The 20,347-nt window shown below is 42.0% G+C and overlaps 1 protein-coding gene across 4 annotated transcripts in view; it reads left to right on the top strand.

Annotated features, from left to right (window-relative positions):
* The window catches only part of col4a4 (collagen, type IV, alpha 4), a 110,014-nt gene that overhangs the window by 39,640 nt on the left and 50,027 nt on the right, over window positions 1–20,347 (top strand). For all 4 annotated transcript variants that reach the window (XM_061720042.1, XM_061720043.1, XM_061720045.1 and 1 more), the window contains exons 5-18: window positions 8,579–8,713; window positions 8,853–8,897; window positions 8,985–9,101; window positions 10,889–10,957; window positions 11,063–11,161; window positions 13,653–13,688; window positions 13,783–13,824; window positions 15,997–16,077; window positions 17,288–17,332; window positions 17,481–17,543; window positions 18,941–18,985; window positions 19,063–19,116; window positions 19,212–19,272; window positions 19,353–19,457. In XM_061720042.1, coding sequence (XP_061576026.1) covers window positions 8,579–8,713; window positions 8,853–8,897; window positions 8,985–9,101; window positions 10,889–10,957; window positions 11,063–11,161; window positions 13,653–13,688; window positions 13,783–13,824; window positions 15,997–16,077; window positions 17,288–17,332; window positions 17,481–17,543; window positions 18,941–18,985; window positions 19,063–19,116; window positions 19,212–19,272; window positions 19,353–19,457 — 997 coding nt within the window. The remainder of the gene's footprint in view (window positions 1–8,578; window positions 8,714–8,852; window positions 8,898–8,984; window positions 9,102–10,888; window positions 10,958–11,062; window positions 11,162–13,652; window positions 13,689–13,782; window positions 13,825–15,996; window positions 16,078–17,287; window positions 17,333–17,480; window positions 17,544–18,940; window positions 18,986–19,062; window positions 19,117–19,211; window positions 19,273–19,352; window positions 19,458–20,347) is intronic.

Raw genomic sequence — 20,347 nt, 5'->3', positions numbered from 1 at the left:
CCTGTTTCCTGGTGTAATGTGGTCCAGTTTCCTGGTGTAATGTGGTCCAGTTTCCTGGTGTAATATGGTCCAGTTTCCTGGTGTAATATGGTCCAGTTTCCTGGTGTAATATGGTCCAGTTTCCTGGTGTAATATGGTCCAGTTTCATGGTGTAATATGGTCCAGTTTCCTGGTGTAATATGGTCCAGTTTCCTGGTGTAATATGGTCCAGTTTCCTGGTGTAATATGATCCAGTTTCCTGGTGTAATATGGTCCAGTTTCCTGGTGTAATATGGTCCATTTTCCTGGTGTAATGTGGTCCAGTTTCCTGGTGTAATATGGTCCAGTTTCCTGGTGTAATATGGTCCAGTTTCCTGGTGTAATATGGTCCAGTTTCCTGGTGTAATATGGTCCAGTTTCCTGGTGTAATATGGTCCAGTTTCCTGGTGTAATATGGTCCAGTTTCCTGGTGTAATGTAGTCCAGTTTCCTGGTGTAATATGGTCCAGTTTCCTGGTGTAATATGGTCCAGTTTCCTGGTCCAGTTTCCTGGTGTAATATGGTCCAGTTTCCTGGTGTAATGTGGTCCAGTTTCCTGGTGTAATGTGGTCCAGTTTCCTGGTGTAATATGGTCCAGTTTCCTGGTGTAATATGGTCCAGTTTCCTGGTGTAATATGGTCCAGTTTCCTGGTGTAATATGGTCCAGTTTCCTGGTGTAATATGGTCCAGTTTCCTGGTGTAATATGGTCCAGTTTCCTGGTGTAATATGGTCCAGTTTCCTGGTGTAATATGGTCCAGTTTCCTGGTGTAATACGGTCCAGTTTCCTGGTGTAATACGGTCCAGTTTCCTGGTGTAATACAGTCCAGTTTCCTGGTGTAATATGGTCCAGTTTCCTGGTGTAATATGGTCCAGTTTCCTGGTGTAATATGGTCCAGTTTCCTGGTGTAATATGGTCCATTTTCCTGGTGTAATGTGGTCCAGTTTCCTGGTGTAATATGGTCCAGTTTCCTGGTGTAATATGGTCCAGTTTCCTGGTGTAATATGGTCCATTTTCCTGGTGTAATGTGGTCCAGTTTCCTGGTGTAATATGGTCCAGTTTCCTGGTGTAATGTGGTCCAGTTTCCTGGTGTAACATGGTCCAGTTTCCTGGTGTAATATGGTCCATTTTCCTGGTGTAATGTGGTCCAGTTTCCTGGTGTAATATGGTCCAGTTTCCTGATGTAATGTGGTCCATTTTCCTGGTGTAATATGGTCCAGTTTCCTGGTGTAATGTGGTCCAGTTTCCTGGTGTAATATGGTCCAGTTTCCTGGTGTAATATGGTCCATTTTCCTGGTGTAATGTGGTCCAGTTTCCTGGTGTAATATGGTCCAGTTTCCTGGTGTAATGTGGTCCAGTTTCCTGGTGTAATATGGTCCAGTTTCCTGGTGTAATATGGTCCAGTTTCCTGGTGTAATATGGTCCAGTTTCCTGGTGTAATATGATACAGTTTCCTGGTGTAATATGGTCCAGTTTCCTGGTGTAATGTGGTCCAGTTTCCTGGTGTAATATGGTCCAGTTTCCTGGTGTAATATGGTCCAGTTTCCTGGTGTAATATGGTCCAGTTTCCTGGTGTAACATGGTCCAGTTTCCTGGTGTAATGTGGTCCATTTTCCTGGTGTAATATGGTCCAGTTTCCTGATGTAATGTGGTCCATTTTCCTGGTGTAATATGGTCCATTTTCCTGGTGTAATGTGGTCCAGTTTCCTGGTGTAATGTAGTCCAGTTTCCTGGTCCAGTTTCCTAGTGTAATATGGTCCAGTTTCCTGGTGTAATATGGTCCAGTTTCCTGGTGTAATATGGTCCAGTTTCCTGGTGTAATGTGGTCCATTTTCCTGGTGTAATGTGGTCCAGTTTCCTGGTCCAGTTTCCTGGTGTAATATGGTCCAGTTTCCTGGTGTAATATGGTCCAGTTTCCTGGTCCAGTTTCCTAGTGTAATGTGGTCCAGTTTCCTGGTGTAATGTGGTCCAGTTTCCTGGTGTAATATGGTCCAGTTTCCTGGTGTAATGTGGTCCAGTTTCCTGGTGTAATATGGTCCAGTTTCCTGGTGTAATGTGGTCCAGTTTCCTGGTGTAATATGGTCCAGTTTCCTGGTGTAATATGGTCCAGTTTCCTGGTGTAATATGATACAGTTTCCTGGTGTAATATGGTCCAGTTTCCTGGTGTAATGTGGTCCAGTTTCCTGGTGTAATATGGTCCAGTTTCCTGGTGTAATATGGTCCAGTTTCCTGATGTAATATGGTCCAGTTTCCTGATGTAATGTGGTCCATTTTCCTGGTGTAATATGGTCCAGTTTCCTGATGTAATATGGTCCATTTTCCTGGTGTAATGTGGTCCAGTTTCCTGGTGTAATGTAGTCCAGTTTCCTGGTCCAGTTTCCTAGTGTAATATGGTCCAGTTTCCTGGTGTAATATGGTCCAGTTTCCTGGTGTAATATGGTCCAGTTTCCTGGTGTAATGTGGTCCATTTTCCTGGTGTAATGTGGTCCAGTTTCCTGGTCCAGTTTCCTGGTGTAATATGGTCCAGTTTCCTGGTGTAATATGGTCCAGTTTCCTGGTCCAGTTTCCTAGTGTAATATGGTCCAGTTTCCTGGTGTAATGTGGTCCAGTTTCCTGGTGTAATGTGGTCCAGTTTCCTGGTGTAATATGGTCCAGTTTCCTGGTGTAATGTGGTCCAGTTTCCTGGTGTAATATGGTCCAGTTTCCTGGTGTAATATGGTCCAGTTTCCTGGTGTAATGTGGTCCAGTTTCCTGGTGTAATGTGGTCCAGTTTCCTGGTGTAATGTGGTCCAGTTTCCTGGTGTAATATGGTCCAGTTTCCTGGTGTAATGTGGTCCAGTTTCCTGGTGTAATGTGGTCCAGTTTCCTGGTGTTTGTAAGGACTCTGACGACAGCGTTCTGGATCAGCTAACTAGCAAACAACCGAAAGAAGCTTGTTTTCAAACGGGACCTGTTTGGGTCCAAACTTCTGCCCGTGAGATAGAAACGTGAGCGTGAATAAACATCAGGTCACGGAGCGACGTTTTCCTGGCTCCGGCTCCGGGAGGAACCAGCGATGTGCAGCCTCCAGACAACCTGATGCAGGTGATAAACGGCAGATTCTGCACCTTCGGCTGCTTTCTGAGCCAAAAGACGAGCAGGAGAAGACACGGCGAGGCAGCTGAGGCGTCACGAGAACTGATGGGCACCGAGCTCTACCTGCTCAGGTGCGACGGTCCCGACACGCTCGTAACGGAGCGGTTGGTTTGCACCTTAAAGGCTCATTACCCGGGAGATATTTGTTCTTGGCCACTGAGCCGCGGAGCTTCGTTAGAAAGAACCGATGACCTCAAAGCGGTTTTTGGGAGGAATCAGCGCTGCGGTTTAACAGCTGATGCTTTTGGCAGGAAGTGGTTTTACGGAGAGCTGAACATAAAGCAGTGTCATCTGCATATAAACTGACTTTTGTATGAATTAACACCAGATAATGTTGAGTATTGTAGAATTAAAGACCCAGAAGTCTTAGTACGGACCCTTGTGGTACTCCTCAGTTATTAGGGTCCACGTTGCCATGGTGACGGACCGTCCCCCTCTGAGTCAAAGATGTCTCCTCTTTACGCTTCAAGTTTTTAATCTTTATACTTTAGTTTTTATCTCTTATTTATTTTTTTAATATTACTTGTTTCTTACTAGCAGCTGTTTCAGGTCGGTTCCCTCGTATAGCAGCTGTTTTGGGTCGGTTCCCTCGTATAGCAGCTGTTTTGGGTCGGTTCCCTCGTATAGCAGCTGTTTCTGGTCGGTTCCCTCGTACAGCAGCTGTTTCGGGTCGGTTCCCTCGTACAGCAGCTGTTTTGGGTCGGTTCCCTCGTACAGCAGCTGTTTTGGGTCGGTTCCCTCGTACAGCAGCTGTTTCAGGTCGGTTCCCTCGTACAGCAGCTGTTTCGGGTCGGTTCCCTCGTACAGCAGCTGTTTTGGGTCGGTTCCCTCGTACAGCAGCTGTTTTGGGTCGGTTCCCTCGTATAGCAGCTGTTTCTGGTCGGTTCCCTCGTACAGCAGCTGTTTTGGGTCGGTTCCCTCGTACAGCAGCTGTTTTGGGTCGGTTCCCTCGTATAGCAACTGTTTCGGGTCGGTTCCCTCGTATAGCAACTGTTTTGGGTCGGTTCCCTCGTACAGCAGCTGTTTTGGGTCGGTTCCCTCGTATAGCAGCTGTTTTGGGTCGGTTCCCTCGTATAGCAGCTGTTTTGGGTCGGTTCCCTCGTACAGCAGCTGTTTCGGGTCGGTTCCCTCGTACAGCAGCTGTTTTGGGTCGGTTCCCTCGTATAGCAGCTGTTTCGGGTCGGTTCCCTCGTATAGCAGCTGTTTTGGGTCGGTTCCCTCGTATAGCAGCTGTTTTGGGTCGGTTCCCTCGTACAGCAGCTGTTTTGGGTCGGTTCCCTCGTACAGCAGCTGTTTTGGGTCGGTTCCCTTGTACAGCAGCTGTTTCGGGTCGGTTCCCTCGTACAGCAGCTGTTTTGGGTCGGTTCCCTCGTACAGCAGCTGTTTTGGGTCGGTTCCCTCGTATAGCAGCTGTTTTGGGTCGGTTCCCTCGTACAGCAGCTGTTTCGGGTCGGTTCCCTCGTACAGCAGCTGTTTTGGGTCGGTTCCCTCGTATAGCAGCTGTTTCGGGTCGGTTCCCTCGTATAGCAGCTGTTTTGGGTCGGTTCCCTCGTATAGCAGCTGTTTCGGGTCGGTTCCCTCGTACAGCAGCTGTTTTGGGTCGGTTCCCTCGTTTAGCAGCTGTTTTGGGTCGGTTCCCTCGTATAGCAACTGTTTCAGGTCGGTTCCCTCGTATAGCAACTGTTTTGGGTCGGTTCCCTCGTATAGCAACTGTTTCAGGTCGGTTCCCTCGTATAGCAGCTGTTTCGGGTCGGTTCCCTCGTATAACTGCTATTACGGGACGATTCCCTCGTACAGCAGTGGTTTTCACTTTAAAGGCTCATTACCCGGCAGATATTTGTCTTGGCCACTGCTTCGGCCAATCGGGGGCCGGTAAACCAGTTCTGTGCTTCCGTTCAGTTTAATTGAAGAACCCCCACCCAGGGTCGACCACTTCTTCAATAACACTCATTGCGTTTACATGGGACGTTTAATTCCTCTTTAATTCAGTATTAAAATGAAATCCGATTTAACATGAGTAAAAATGACCACGTAAACACCTAATTCAGAATGAAAATGGCCATTTCGAATTATACTTAATTCCGAACTAAGTGGCTGGTTTATTCCGATTTTAAGTCAGAATAGAATAATTGGTCAAATGTGTTGTATTTTTCTTTTGTACTTAATTTAATTTATTTTATTTTATTTTAATTTAATGTCTTTTTTCAGTTTTGCTTTTGAGTTTTTCATTTTACTATTATTTTGTTCATTTTTCTCTTTATTTCTTTTCATTTTTTTGCTTTTCAAGTTTCCTTTATTTAATTCGTCTTAATTGTTTTATCTTTCTTTACTTAGTTTACTACTATTAATTGAATTTATTTTTCAAAATATTTTTTTTATTTTAAAGTTATATCGTTATATCTATTTTAAAGTTATATCATTTTTCTCTTTATATCTTTTCATCTTTTTTATGCTTTTCACTTTTCCTTTAATTAATTTGTCTTAATTGTTTTATGTTTCTTTATTTAGTTTTCTACTATTAGTTGAATTTTCTTTTCAAAATATTTTTTCTTTTTTCTATTTTAAAGTTATATCGTTAGATATCTATTTTAAAGTTATATCATTTATCTCTTTATCTTTTCATTTTTTTGCTTTTCACTTTTCCTTTATTTAATTCGAATTTTTTTTCAAAATATTTTTCTTTTTCTATTTTGAAGTTATATCGTTTTTTATTTAGTTTCATTCTTTTTTTCCATTTAACTTTTTTGTCTCTCTCCTGTCAGCTTGTTGTTTAGTGGCGTCGTGCTGCCCCCTGGCGGTCAGGCTGCAGTACTGCAGGTCTCGTTTCTCTGCTGCCCCCCGGCGGTCAGATCGCGGTACTGCAGGTCTCATTTCTCTGCTGCCCCCCGGCGGTCAGATCGCGGTACTGCAGGTCTCATTTCTCTGCTGCCTCCCCGCGGTCAGGCTGCACCAAATATAATATACAGGTAAAAGCCAGTAAATTAGAATATTTTGAAAAACTTTATTTTTTTCAGTAATTGCAGTCAAAAGGTGTAACTTGTACATTATATGTATTCATTGCACTCAGACTGATGCATTCAAATGTTTATTTCATTTAATTGTGATGATTTGAAGTGGCAACAAATGAAAATCCAAAATTCCGTGTGTCACAAAATTAGAATATTACTTAAGGCAAATACAAAAAAGGGATTTTTAGAAATGTTGGCCAACTGAAAAGTATGAAAATGAAAAATATGAGCATGTACAATACTCAATACTTGGTTGGAGCTCCTTTTGCCTCAATGACTGCATTAATGCGGCGTGGCATGGAGTCGATGAGTTTCTGGCACTGCTCAGGTGTTATGAGAGCCCAGGTTGCTCTGATAGTGGCCTTCAACTCTTCTGGCATTCTGCATCTTCCTTTTCACAATACCCCACAGATTTTCTATGGGGCTAAGGTCAGGGGAGTTGGCTGGCCCATTCAGAACAGAAATACCACGGCCCGTAAACCAGGCACAGGTAGAGTTTGCGCTGTGTGCAGGCGCCAAGTCCTGTTGGAACTTGAAATCTCCATCTCCATAGAGCAGGTCAGCAGCAGGAAGCATGAAGTGCTCTAAAACCTGCTGGTAGACTGCTGCGTTGACCCTGGATCTCAGGAAACAGAGTGGACCGACACCAGCAGATGACATGGCACCCCAAACCATCACTGATGGTGGAAACTTTACACTAGACTTCCTGTGCCTCTCCTGTCCTCCTCCAGACTCTGGGACCTCCATTTCCAAAGGAAATGCAAAATTTGCTTTCGTCAGAAATCATGACTTTGGACCACTCAGCAGCAGTCCAGCTCTTTTTTCCTTAGCCCAGGTGAGACGCTTTCCGTGCTGTTTCTTGGTCAACAGTGGCTTGACACGGTATGCGGCAGTTGAAACCCATGTCTTTCAAGCGTCTCTTGGTGGTGGATCTTGCAGCACTGACTCCAGCAGCTGTCCACTCCTTGTGAATCTCCCCCACATTTTTGAATGGATTTTTTTCACAATCTTGACCAGGGCGCGGTGATCTCTATCGCTTGTACACTTTTTCTTACCACAGTTTTTCCTTCCCTTTGCCTCTCCATTAATTTGTTTGGACACAGGGCTCTGAGAACAGCCAGCTTCTTCAGCAATAACCTTTTGTGTCTTGCCCTCCTTGTGCAATGTGTCGATGGTCGCCTTTTGGACAGCTGTCAAATCTGAAGTCTTCCCCATGTTTGTGTAGGCTTCAGAACTGGACTGAGAGACCATTTAAAGCCCTTTGCAGGTGTTTTGAGGCACCAGGTGTCTTCAAAATGTAACCCTTACACAATATTCTAATTTTGTGACACACGGAATTTTGGATTTTCATTTATTGCCACTTCTAATCATCAAAAATAAATGAAATAAACATTTGAATGCATCAGTCTGTGTGCAATTAATACATATAATGTACAAGTTACACCTTTTGACTGCAATTACTGAAATAAATCAAGTTTTTCAAAATATTATAATTTACTGGCTTTTACCTGTATTTAATTTTCTCAGATGGTAAAAATAAGAACTTTATTGATCCCACATAGGAGTAATTCATGTTATATCAGCTATAGAGAACAAGGTAGTGCCGAAAAACTATATATATCCCCCTCACAAAAATAAGAAAAATAGAGAAACACATTTTCTCATCAACAAAATATATTTTACATAAACATATTTTATATTTTTCAAGTAACAAAATAACATATTTGATATTGATATTTTGTTGAAATTTTGTTGAAATAAAATGAACAAAGTTAAAGACTATTCAATGTGTGTGTGTGTGTGTGTGTGTGTGTGTGTGTGTGTGTGTGTGTGTGTGTGTGTGTGTGTGTGTGTGTGTGTGTGTGTGTGTGTGTGTGTGTGTGTGTGTAAATATATATGTATGTGTATATATAAATATGTGTGTGTATGTATGTATATATGTAATGTGTGTATATAAAAGTGTGTGTGGGTGTGTATGTATGTATATATACACATACACATATATGTGTATGTGTATATGTATATATATATATATATATATATATATATATATATATATATATATATATATATATATACATACACAGACAGACCAAAAGTTGTTCATAGAATATAAAATATAAACAAAATAGAAAAAAGATGTCTGGAAAAAGAGACATAAATGAACAACAAATAGAAGAAAACTGACTTACTATAAGAAAAGTACAATTAAAAGTAAAATACAAAGACAAAATGAAAATATTTCAAAAGGCTTTTGAATCACATTTTTAATCTAAGAAAACAAAAAGAAAATCTTCAGTTTTTACTCGTTCAAAAGCCGTGAAGGAAACCCGGGTTTTCCCCCCGGCTCTGACGTTCTGGCTGTGATTAATTTCCTCAAAGTGCGTCTGGGTTTTCAGGGATTGTTGTTGTTTTCCAGGGCGGTCCGGGTTTTCTGGGTGAGCAGGGCTCCCAGGGGCCCCCGGGTTTCCCGGGCTCTCTGGGAAACCCGGGCATGAAGGGCCGGAGAGGAGACGAGGGGCCACCAGGACCCCAGGGACCGAAGGGAGATCTGGTGAGTAGCTTAGTTTAGTTTCCAGGACCCCAAGGACCGAAGGGAGATCTGGTGAGTAGCTTCAGTCCCGTCGCAGGAGACGGAGGTGTGAACTCTGCTCTTTTTGACCGGTTTGTTTCTGATCCGTTTGTGGTTCCAGGGTTCCGTCGGGGTTCCCGGGTTTCCAGGTTTCGAGGGCGTCCCGGTAAGAGCCTCTGTAAACTTGCTTGTCTCCTGTCGGTCCTAGCGAGAGGCCGGTGTGTTTGTCAGTGTTTGTGTTCTGTGGGTTCAGGGACACCCGGGAGCCGCCGGAGGGCCCGGTCTGCCGGGTCTGGACGGCTGTAACGGCACCAGGGGAGACTTGGGAGTTCCCGGTCTGCACGGGGAACAAGGATTCCCCGGAGTTCAGGTGAACATTATTCACTCGCTGGAACTCTTCCATCTCAAGTGTATACATTTCATTCAATTCAATTTTATTTGTATAGCGTCTAATACAGCAGAAGTGTCTCCAGGATCTTTCCAGAGAACCATAACATAAACCCCCGAGCAATTTTTACATAAACAATGGCAGGTAAAAACTCCCCTAGTGGGAGAAAAGCCTTAAGCCAAACAGTGGCAAGAAAAACTCCCCTTTAGGAGGAAGAAACCTGGACCAGGACCGCAGGCAGGTGGAAGCAGCAGCGAGATGACCAGAGGGGGGGGGGGAGCACAGGCCAGAACGCAGCTCCTGAAGCTCCGGCCTGCAAACATGCACAAAAGAGAAAAAATGGGGGCCGGCACAAGAAACTACAGGAACGATGGACAAAAATGATAGCCATGAGATATTTATAATAAATAAAAAAAGAAAAGGAGAGGAGAAGAAGGGTGAGAGGCACCGCCCAGCGGATCATGTCCCCCCTGCAGCATAAGCCTATAGCAGCATATCTACCACCAAGCTATATTTGAGACTAACTATTATAGTCTTGTTCTATAGCTGCAACTATGACTACTGACTCTAACACACTAGTGTTTACACTACCTAGAGATTTACCAACACCAGCTAGAGGTTTACTAAACACTAACTATAGGCTTTACTAAACAGAAATGTTTTAAGTTTAGTTTTAAAGGTGGAGGTGGTGTCAGCCTCCTTAACCCAGATTGGAAGTTGGTTCCATAGTAATGGTGCCTGATAGCAGAACGCCCGCCCTCCAAATCTACATTTAGATACTCTAGGAACTACGAGTAAACCTGCACTCTGAGAGCAGAGAGCTCTGCCAGGAACATAAGGCACTATCAGGTCTTGTAAATAATGCGGAGCTGACCCTCTTTGGGCTTTATATGCAAGTAATAACATTTTTAATTGGATTCTGAATTTTACGGGTAACCAATGGAGCGACGCTAACACTGGAGAGACGTGGTCTCTCCTGCTAATTCCTGTCAGCACTCGTGCTGCTGCATTTTGGATCAGCTGGAGCCTATTCAGCAAATGACTTGGACATCCTGCTAACAACACATTACAGTAATCTAGTCTAGAAGATACAAACGCATGAACTAGTTTTTCTGCATCACTCTGCGAGAGGATTTTCCTAATCTTTGCAATATTACGGAGATGGAAAAAGGCTATTTTACAAACCTGATTGACATATGGTTTAAACGACAAATCCTGATCGAAAACAACACCAAGATTTCTCACAGTTGCACTGGAAGCCATCGCAACACCATCTAATCCCTTCCTAAGATGCTCTGGACCAAGAATGATAACCTCTGTTTTATCTGAATTTAGAAGCAGGAAATTTCTGGACATCCAGTCCTTGATGTCCCTAAGACATGCCTGAAGTTTAACTAACGGTTCTGTTTCATCCGGCTTCATAGACAAATAGAGCTGCGTATCATCAGCATAACAATGAAAGTGTATGCCGTGATTCTGGATTATACTTCCCAACGGCTGCATGTATAAACTGAACAAGATTGGCCCTAGCACTGAACCCTGCGGAACACCATAACAGACCCTTGACTGTTCTGAAGAAACCTCATGTACATGAACAAACTGGAACCTGTCAGATAGATATGATTTAAACCAACGTAGAGCTGTCCCTTTAATCCCAACAACATGCTCTAACCTGTGCAGTAAAATGTGTTTGACTCTTTCTTCGTCTCCATGGTAACCGTGTTTGACTCTTTCTTCGTCTCCATGGTAACCGTGTGGGCCTCTCCTAGGGGTTTCCAGGGCCGAAGGGATACCCGGGCAGCCCGTCGTACTTCTACGTGCCGTACCCCGGAGAACCGGTGAGTAGTCCCCCCCCCCCCCCCCGAACCCAGAACCGTCGGGGGCCCGGGAACTGTCGGGGGCCCGGGAACCTTTGACTCACGCCGGTGTTTCTGTGGGGACAGGGAGACGCCGGGACCAGCGGAGTTCCCGGCCTGCCGGGGGAGCAGGGTCTCCGGGGGACGACGGGGCCCGTCGGCCCCGCGGGACTGGACGGAGTCAACGTGAGTCTTTACTTCTCCAGGTCCCGTACATGTTCAAAACCCTGATGTGGTGACGGGGGAGGTTTCTGCTGGGTGTTGAGACCAAAAACCTCCACCTGGCTGCTGCTCAGGACAGTATTTTTATTTATTTATTTATTTATTAGGGCCCGAGCACTGACAGTGCGAAAGCCCTATTGTATCTGTAGGAATATTTTTTGTTTTTATTTTTCTTCCTTTTTGCCCCTCTAAACGTGCCCCAAAAGTCACAAAAATTTTGCACCAAGCCAGACCTGGTGATAAATCTGATATTTAATGGTTTGCATTAATGGCGTGGCCTAAAGGCTCAACAGCGCCCCCTAGAAAACTTTGTGCCTCAAGCCCCACAATACGGTTTGACGTACATGAACTAAAATCACTACACACCTGTATCATGTCACAACTTAAAGAAAAGTTTCTTGGCTCCATGGCCCAAACCGAACAGGAAGTCGGCTATTTTGAATTAATCGTGTAATTTTGGGGCAATTTATGCCATTTTCAGGTGTCGTACTTTAACGAACTTAACGAAAATTTATCAAAATCTTGAGTTTTCGTGAAATGGCGTGGCCGCGGCGCTGCGTCAAAGTTCAACGTTAAACAGGAAGTGATACTAGTAGCTGATTGGTCGATATTTGATAGTTCCTATTTTCTGCCATAACTTTTGAATGGTTTGACATAAAGAGTCGTGGAGTCATCAGACTCTGGTTTGAGTCCTTGACCTTAATTGGTGAAAATTGCACGCGCGATGGCCCGTTCATCCGTTCATCGCAGCTTGCAACCTTAATTTATATTTATTTCTTTATTTCATTCATTAAAAGAAAAACAAAACAGTTCAATATAATCACAACAAATCTCTTTCCTTGAATGAAAGGGAACAGAAAGAAGACTAAGATTATTTTATCCATCCCTTTTTCCTGAGAAATCAAATTTCAATTAATGTAATAATAGGGCTTGGTCGCCAAGTTGCATTCTGGGACACGGCGGCCATGTTGGCAGCCTCGTGAGTGTAAACAAACAGCTGTGTAGTAGCACCAAGTGAACTGATGGAACGCAAAATAAATGTTAAAATGCCGGAAAGGAACTGTAATTTACCGGGAACCTTAAACAAGGAAGCCAGAGACCGGTATATGGAGAAAATAATGATTATTAACGGTTTGGATCTGTATGAAATCCCTACTGAAGAGTGGAGCTCCGAGGAGGACTTAAGCCTGAGTTATGGTTCTGCATCAAGAACCATAACTCAGGCTTTACTGCCGCAGTTCTGCATAACCGACGTCTTCCGCTACCTTGTTTGAGCAGAATAATGGAAAGTAAGGATTACAAGTGAGACACAACGAAGAGGGAGCTCGTCTGTACACAGTGCGCTGTGTTTCCGGAAGAGCAGCTAAGTTAATGTAGCTTCCAACATGGCGGCTCCGCCAGGTGATGACGTCAAGACGACCAAGCCCTATAAAAAAAAAAAATTAAAATTTAAAAAAGACGACAAATTACACAATTAAAAAAAAAACAGCACTTTCCAATAAACATAATTAAAAAAACAACAACAAACAAACAAAAAACAAAAAAATATGACAATGGTGCTAAAAAGAGAGAGAGAAAAAAAAACCCACCTGTAATTCCAGTAAAATTTCTTTTTTCTTTTCTTTATTTCATTCATTAAAAGAAAAACAAAACAGTTCAATATAATTACAACAATTCTCTTTCCTCGAATGAAAGGGAACAGAAAGAAGACTAAGCTTATTTTATCTGTCCCTGTTTCCTAAGAAAACAAATTTCAATTAATGTAATAATAAAAAACAAAAACAAATTACGCGATTTTAAAATAAAAAAGAACAACAAACAAACAAAAAACAAAAACAAAACTACAACAAAGTTATAAAATACAAAATAGCTGTCGTCAAACACAGATAGTCGTATTCTTTTATGATTCAGAGAAAAATAATATGACAATGGTGCTAAAAAGAGAGAGGAAAAAAAAAGAAAACCCACCTAACTTAACAATTATCATGATATTTCTTCATCAAACTGGCTTTTATTATTCTTTTAAATATAATGTTTGATTTGCATTCTTTGGCTTCTGTATCCAGATTGTTCCATAAACTGATTCATTTTACAGAAACACAACGTTCCATTAATTTTGTCCGGAATTTTTTTTTTTTTTTAAAGATCTCCGTTCCTTTTAAGTTATACTTATTTTCTCTTTTTTAATTTCTTTTTCTGTATATTGATTGGCAACATTTTCTTATGAGCTTATGTCCACATAATTAGCAGAATTCTGTGGTTCCACTAATTCAAGAAATATGAGATATAACGTTATAAATGACCCCCGAGACTAAAAAGCCTGTTTGGTGCTCAGGACTGTAAATGAACCAGAGACCATTTTAGAAGTTTCTGATGAACCAATTAGAATGTTGCAGTCAGAGTTGATCTTTGTGGTTCATCTTCTCGTCATTCACACATGTTTCTGTTCCTGAAGGGAGTCCCCGGTTTACCTGGCTTCAGAGGTTCACCTGTAAGTACTACTTACTGTGTAGAAGTACTATCGTATAACTTTATATTCTTCTTCTGGATTTAAACTACCAACCCTGTGTTTGTTTGTGTTTCAGGGGGAACGAGGCCGATCTCTGCCCGGACAGAAAGGAGACGAGGTAACACGGTAAAAGGGGACGGTTTTCTTGTAGCCACGCCCCCCTCAGTGACATCACAGTGACATCACAGTGACATCACAGGACTAAAATGTTCCACATGTAAACGATGCACATTTAAGCTGTTTTTGTTTCCATGTTATTTTAACGACCGTTTGTTGAGACTGAACGAGTCACGTTAGCCGTTAAATCCTCCACAAAACCACCACACCAAACCCTTCACTGTCTAGTCTGGTTTCTGTCTGGTCTGGTCTAGACCAGACTAGATTAGACCAGACTAGACCAGAGTAAACGGGGGGGGGGGGGGCAAAAAAAGCAACATACCGTATCGGCCTGAATATAAGACGACCCTGAATATAAGACGACCCTGAATATAAGACGACCCTGAATATAAGACGACCCTGAATATAAGACGACCCCCTATTTTTCAAGACTAAAGTTTGAAAAAAGACTTTTTGAACACCAAATTCAATTTTTATACAGAAAAAATAATTACAGTACATCTGAAACAAATGATTATAACTATATATTTGAGAGAAAAATACGCAAGAGTATCAGGGCCATGCAGGAGAAAATATGAGAGGGGAAGATTTTTTTTTCATTGTGCACTTCAAGAAAGAAGTTGAAATGTCGAGAAAAAATTTGAAATGTCGAGATTAATGTTGAAATACAATTTCAAGACTTTTTTCGAGAAATTGTACTTCAACAATAATCTCGACATTTTGCGTTTTTTCTCAACATTTTGCCTTTATTCTTGACATTTCGCCTTTTATTCTCAACATTTTGACTTTTTTCTCGACATTTTGACTTTTTTCTCAACATTTCGACTTATTTCTCAAAATTGTATTTCAACATTAATCTCGACATTTCAACTTTTTTCTCAACATTTCAACTTTTTTCTCGACATTTCAACTTTTTTTCTCTAAGTGCATAATGAAAAAAAAATCTTCCTCCTGTAAAATATTATTTTTATTTTTATTCTGCATGGCCCTGATTCTCTTCCGTAGCTTTGTCCTTGGGAGTTAAGTCTAGCGTTGTGATGGGTATAACGTCTAGACCCCGAATGGAAGACGACGCCCACTTTTTCAGTCTGATTTCAATGCAAAGAAGAGCGTCTTATATTACCGTATATTATATATACGGTATGTTGCTGTTTCCAACACATTCCTTGTTTTTCACGTTTAACTCTGACTGAAGTCGGACAGAAAGATCTGGAACTGTATTGTTGTATCAGCAGTATTTCTGGTAGTATCGTTGTGTATTTCAGTAAGAGTACTGCAGTTGAGACTGAACGAGTCACGTTAGCCGTTAGATCCACCACAAAACCACCACACCAAACCCTTCACTGTCTAATCTAGTCTGGTTTCTGTCTGGTCTAGTTTAGTCTGGTCTAGGGCTGTTCGATTAATCGATTTTAAATCGTAATCGCGATTATGTAATTAGAACGATGTTAAAATGTGAAAATCGTAAAATCGATTTTTCAAAAAAAAAAAATATATATATATATATATTTTTTTTTTTTTTTTTACCTTGTCTGCACACATATTTATGATTGATACCATATTAATGATTGATGGAAATACCTCTCAATACCGACAAGTGCCCCATTGGAGAGGCTCTTTAGTGTAGGAGGGAGCGTTGTAACCATGGTGATATACTAACGTGCCACCGGTAGACCGGCTCGTGTTCCTTGCAAAAAACTTGCAAATGTGAATATCAAATGTAATGACTGACATTCCACACCTCTACCTCCTTCATGGGTTGATTATTATTTAGCATGCAAAGACCCAGTTTAGTTTAATTAGAAAATGTCTTGTTTTATTTAATTGGAAATATAACTTACTGTATGTTTGCAAGTGCTGATTTGCTGATTTTTTTTTCAGAGATAAAACTTTATATTTTATTATATTTTTTAAAACTTTTTTCAACTTATTTTACAGAGTTTTGCACTTTATTCATTCATTTTCTCAAAATCGGATTTTGAGAGAAAAAAATCGAGATTTTATTTTTGGGCAAAATCGAACAGCCCTAGTCTGGTCTAGTCTGGTTTCTATCTGGTCAGACTAGACCAGACTAGACTACTCAAGACTAGTTCAGACTGGACTAGACCACTAGACCTGGTAGTACCGTTGTGTACTTCAGTGGTAGTACTGCAGTGCTGTGTGTGACCCACAGGGGGACCAGGGAGTCCAGGGGCCCCCGGGGCCCTTCGAGTACGTGGACCCCCCAGAAGACCTTTACATCAAAGGAGAACAGGTGAGACCCGGGTCCGGTTCTGCTGTCGGTTCTTTGGTTCGGTTTTATTTCTGATCCCGGGTCAAATGTTGTATTTCAGGGGTCTTCAACCGGGGGTCCGTGACCCCTAGGGGGGCCGCGGAGGTACTGCAGGGGGTCCAACATCAAAAGAAATCAAAAGAAAGAGCCGCAAAAAATGAAAAGTCTTGTATCAGCCTTAGAATGAAAGAAAATGGCGAAATGTGGAGAAAAAAAGTCGAATGTCGAGATTAATGTTGAAGTGCAATCTCGAGAAAAAAGTCGAAATGTTGAGAAAAAATCAAAATATCAAGAAAAAAGTCAAAATTTCGAGAAAAAAGTCAAAAGCGTTTTTGAAAAAGCTCCAGGAGCCACTAGGGCGGCGCTAAAGAGCCGCATGCGGCTCTAGAGCCGCGGGTTGCCGATCTCAATCATATTTCTCAATCATATATATATATATATATATATATATATATATGATTGAGAAAACTCCATTAACAGGCGATAATAATCAACTCTACATAAATGATTCCCCTTGACGTGACGTGAGTCATGTGACTAATGTCAACTTTAGAGTGGAAAAACAAGCAAGCTAGCTGTTTAAGAAAAGAAAATTTGTTGCGAAACTGACTTGTCTATTTCATATTTAACGCTAGTTAGACCTGAAGGATAAATTAGTGACAATAACGAAGCCTAAAGCTGGAGATTGTAACGTTGCAGCTCGGCCTAACGTTACTCCTTCCACATCTGACGAGGACAAAGTTTCATCAACTGTAAACACATGTAGCTAATAACCCAGTCAGGAACTGGTTAATAAGGTGATAGAAGCAGAATAAAACACATTCAAAAGTTATTATAAGCCAGGCTTAAAACACATTAAAAGACACATTAAAAAAAAGGGAAAAAATAAGAATTCCAAGCGGGTCCTGCTCTGTTTTTCTCTCATCCAAAGGGCTAAAAAAGGTTGAAGACCCCTGGTGTAGTTGGTTCGTCAGTTGAGTTCTAATTTAACCAACTACACCTTTTATAGACGTCTAGTTGGGGAAAAAAAACTGTGTTTGTGGTCAAGAGACAAAATCCCTGTGAAGAAAGGAAGGGGGACGACAACGGAGCCCTGAGGGACTCCAGAAATCCCAACTCCACCACAGCTAAAGCACTTCGGTGTGGAAGTCCTGCATCTCTTCTGTCTGATTTACAATTCTTGTTTTTTTAGGGTTTGCCGGGGCAGAAAGGGGGATGTGGAGTCCCAGGACGGCCGGTAAGACCCGAGACCTGAACCAGGACCTGGTTCTGCTGGTTTCATCTGAGTTTCATCTGAGTTTCATCTGAGTTTCCTCTGAGTTTCCTCTGAGTTTCCTCTGAGTTTCCTCTGAGTTTAAATGGTTTCTGGGTCTCTGTGGTTTCAGGGCCTGGACGCCTTCCCCGGGATCGAGGGAGAGAAGGGGATTGTGGGATTTCCTGGACCCAGAGTAAGTTATCGTCCTGTCAGACTTGATTGATCAGCTCCGATTTGCTTCAACATAAACCGATCGGATCTAAGGTTCCTCTGGACCAGGGATCAGCAGCCCGTGGCTCTTTAGCGCCGCCCTAGTGGCTCCTGGAGCTTTTTTGAAAAAGTTTGACCTTTTTTTTTTCTTTTTTTCTTCTTTTTTCTTCTTTTTTTCCTTTTTTTTCTCTTTTTTTCCTTTTTGTCTTTCCTTTTTAATCTCGACATTTCAACTTTTTTCTCATAATTTTGACTTTTTTCTCGAAATTTCAACTTTTTTCTCAACATTTCGACTTTTCTCTGGGGATTGTACTTCAACGTTAATCTCGACATTTCAACTTTTTTCTCGACATTTCGACTTTTTTCTCGACATTTTGACTTTTTTCTCGAAGTGCATAATCAAAAAAAAATCTCCCCGAGTTATAACTAATATAGAAACCGCTGCAAATCTGAAATGAGAGAAACAGGAAAACACACAAGCCACAAGCCTTTGGTATCTGCAAGAGAGAAAAACCAACAAACCAACAGAAACAGGAACAGAGACACAAACAGCAACCAGTCCAGGTCCCTAAAACTGAACCAGGACTAGACTACTGGATTATCTGTCCCCCAGAACTGATTAGTTTAAAAAAACTGGATGCTCCATGTTGGTGATTTGATGATTGATGATGCAGTTGAATACCGAGGTGTCATCTGCAAACTCAATGATGTTTTATTGGACCAGTCTAGGTCTCTAAAACTGAATCAGGACTAGACTACTGCCAATATCAACAACCAGGCCACCCAAACATCTTCATTCCTGATCATCTTCTTTCAGCTAAACCGGGGGTGGCAACCTGTGGCTCTTTAGCGCCGCCCTAGTGGCTCCCTGGAGCTTTTTCAAAAATGTTTGACCTTTTTTTTTCCTTTTTTTCGTCTTTTTCTTTTTTCCTTTTTTTAATCTCGACATTTTGACTTTTTTCTCGAAATTTTGACTTTTTTCTCTCGACATTTCGACTTTTTTCTCGACATTTAACCTTTTTATCAACATTTCGACTTTTTTCTCGAAATTTTGACTTTTTTCTCAGCATTTCGACTTTTTTCTCGACTTTTTTCTCGACTTTTTTCTGAGATTGTACTTCAACATTGATCTCGACATTTCGACTTTTTTCTCAACATTTCACATTTTTTCTCGAAGTCCATAATGAAAATAAAAATCTTCCCCCAGTTCTAACTGATATAGAAACATGCAGCATGTGTGTCTTCATTCTAATTCTGATACAAGACTTCTCATTTTTTGCGGCTCCAGACATATTAGTTTTTTGTGTTTTTGGTCCAATATGGATCTAAAACATGTTGGGTTGCCGACCGCTGAGCTAAACGTTGTGGTTTTTGTTTCAGGGCAATTCAGGTGAACCAGGTATCCCTGGAGAGAAAGGTTTCCAGGTGAGTCACAGCAGGAACTTCCTGGTGATTCCAGGTCCGGATCCTTGATGGGGGGTTAACGGTCTCTGTGTTTTCAGGGGATGAGAGGAAGTCCAGGTCTCCCGGGTCTGATTGGACAGGAGGGTCCGAAGGTGAGTCCGGTTTCTCTGGTCTGGACTAGTTTCCAGTCCTCCAAGTTTGATGTTTCTGTCTTGGTGCACCGTGACGGGATCCTCTCTGTTTCCAGGGCGTGATGGGAGACCCGGGTCCCAAGGGCCTCCCGCGGAGCCTGGACATCACACACACAGGTGCACATCAATGTGCTGATCGATCAGCGTTATTGACGACCCCGCCCACCCTTTGATCTCACCTGTTTCCTGTCCTCCAGGTGACCCCGGGGAGCCCGGGGCCCCCGGACGGAGGGGCCCTCCGGGAGACATCGGCTTCATGGGACCTCGTGGCCCCCAGGGAGCTCCTGGTAGAGCCATGACCGGTGAGTGACCGCAGCCCATGAGCAAGGCAGCGCCGTTCTGGTCCGGTTCTTTACGAGTCACTATCTAGCTAGTGCCTAGTTAGTGTCTCGGTAGTATCTAGCTAGTGCCTAGGTAGTATCTAGGTAGTGTCTACGTAGTATCTAAATAATGTTTAGGTAGTATCTAGGTAGTGTCTCGGTGTAGTGTTTAGGTATTGTGTCGGTGTAGTATCTAGGTAGTAGCTAGCTAGTGTCTAGGTAGTATCTAGCTAGTGTCTAGGTAGTATCTAGCTAGTGTTTAGGTAATATCTAGCTAGTGCCGAGGAAGTATCTACGTAGTGTCTACGTAGTATCTAAATAATGTTTAGGTAGTATCTAGGTAGTGTCTCGCCTAGTGTTTAGGTATTGTCTCGGTGTAGTATCTAGGTAGTATCTAGCTAGTGTCTAGGTAGTATCTAGCTAGTGCCTAGGAAGTATCTAGGAGTGTCTACGTAGTATCTAAATAATGTTTAGGTAGTATCTAGGTAGTGTCTCGGTGTAGTATCTAGGTAGTATCTAGCTAGTATCTAGGTAGTATGTACATAGTGTCTAGGTACTATCTAGATAGTGTCATGGTAGTATCTAGCTAGTGTCTAGGTAGTGTCTAGGTAGTATTTGAGTTTGAGTTTATTTTATTTATAACAGGGACAATACATATTAATGAACATATACATGTAAATATGCAAGATTATAGCCAACGGCTAATTTTCATCTTTAGTCCCTTCGGCAGGTTAATGTCAACAACATAAAATAATAAAATCAATAAAACAACAGTTACGACAAGTAGAACAGTTAGCTTCCATGGCCAGTAGGCAGGAGGAGCAATTACAAGAGAGAAAGCGTGTCCTTAAAAACACAATAGGACAGAAAAG

The sequence above is a fragment of the Cololabis saira genome, chromosome 4 (genome assembly GCF_033807715.1).
Source record: "Cololabis saira isolate AMF1-May2022 chromosome 4, fColSai1.1, whole genome shotgun sequence".
NCBI lineage: Eukaryota > Metazoa > Chordata > Actinopteri > Beloniformes > Belonidae > Cololabis > Cololabis saira.
Note: the sequence above shows the minus strand (reverse complement) of the source record. Positions and strands in the feature narration are given on the sequence as shown.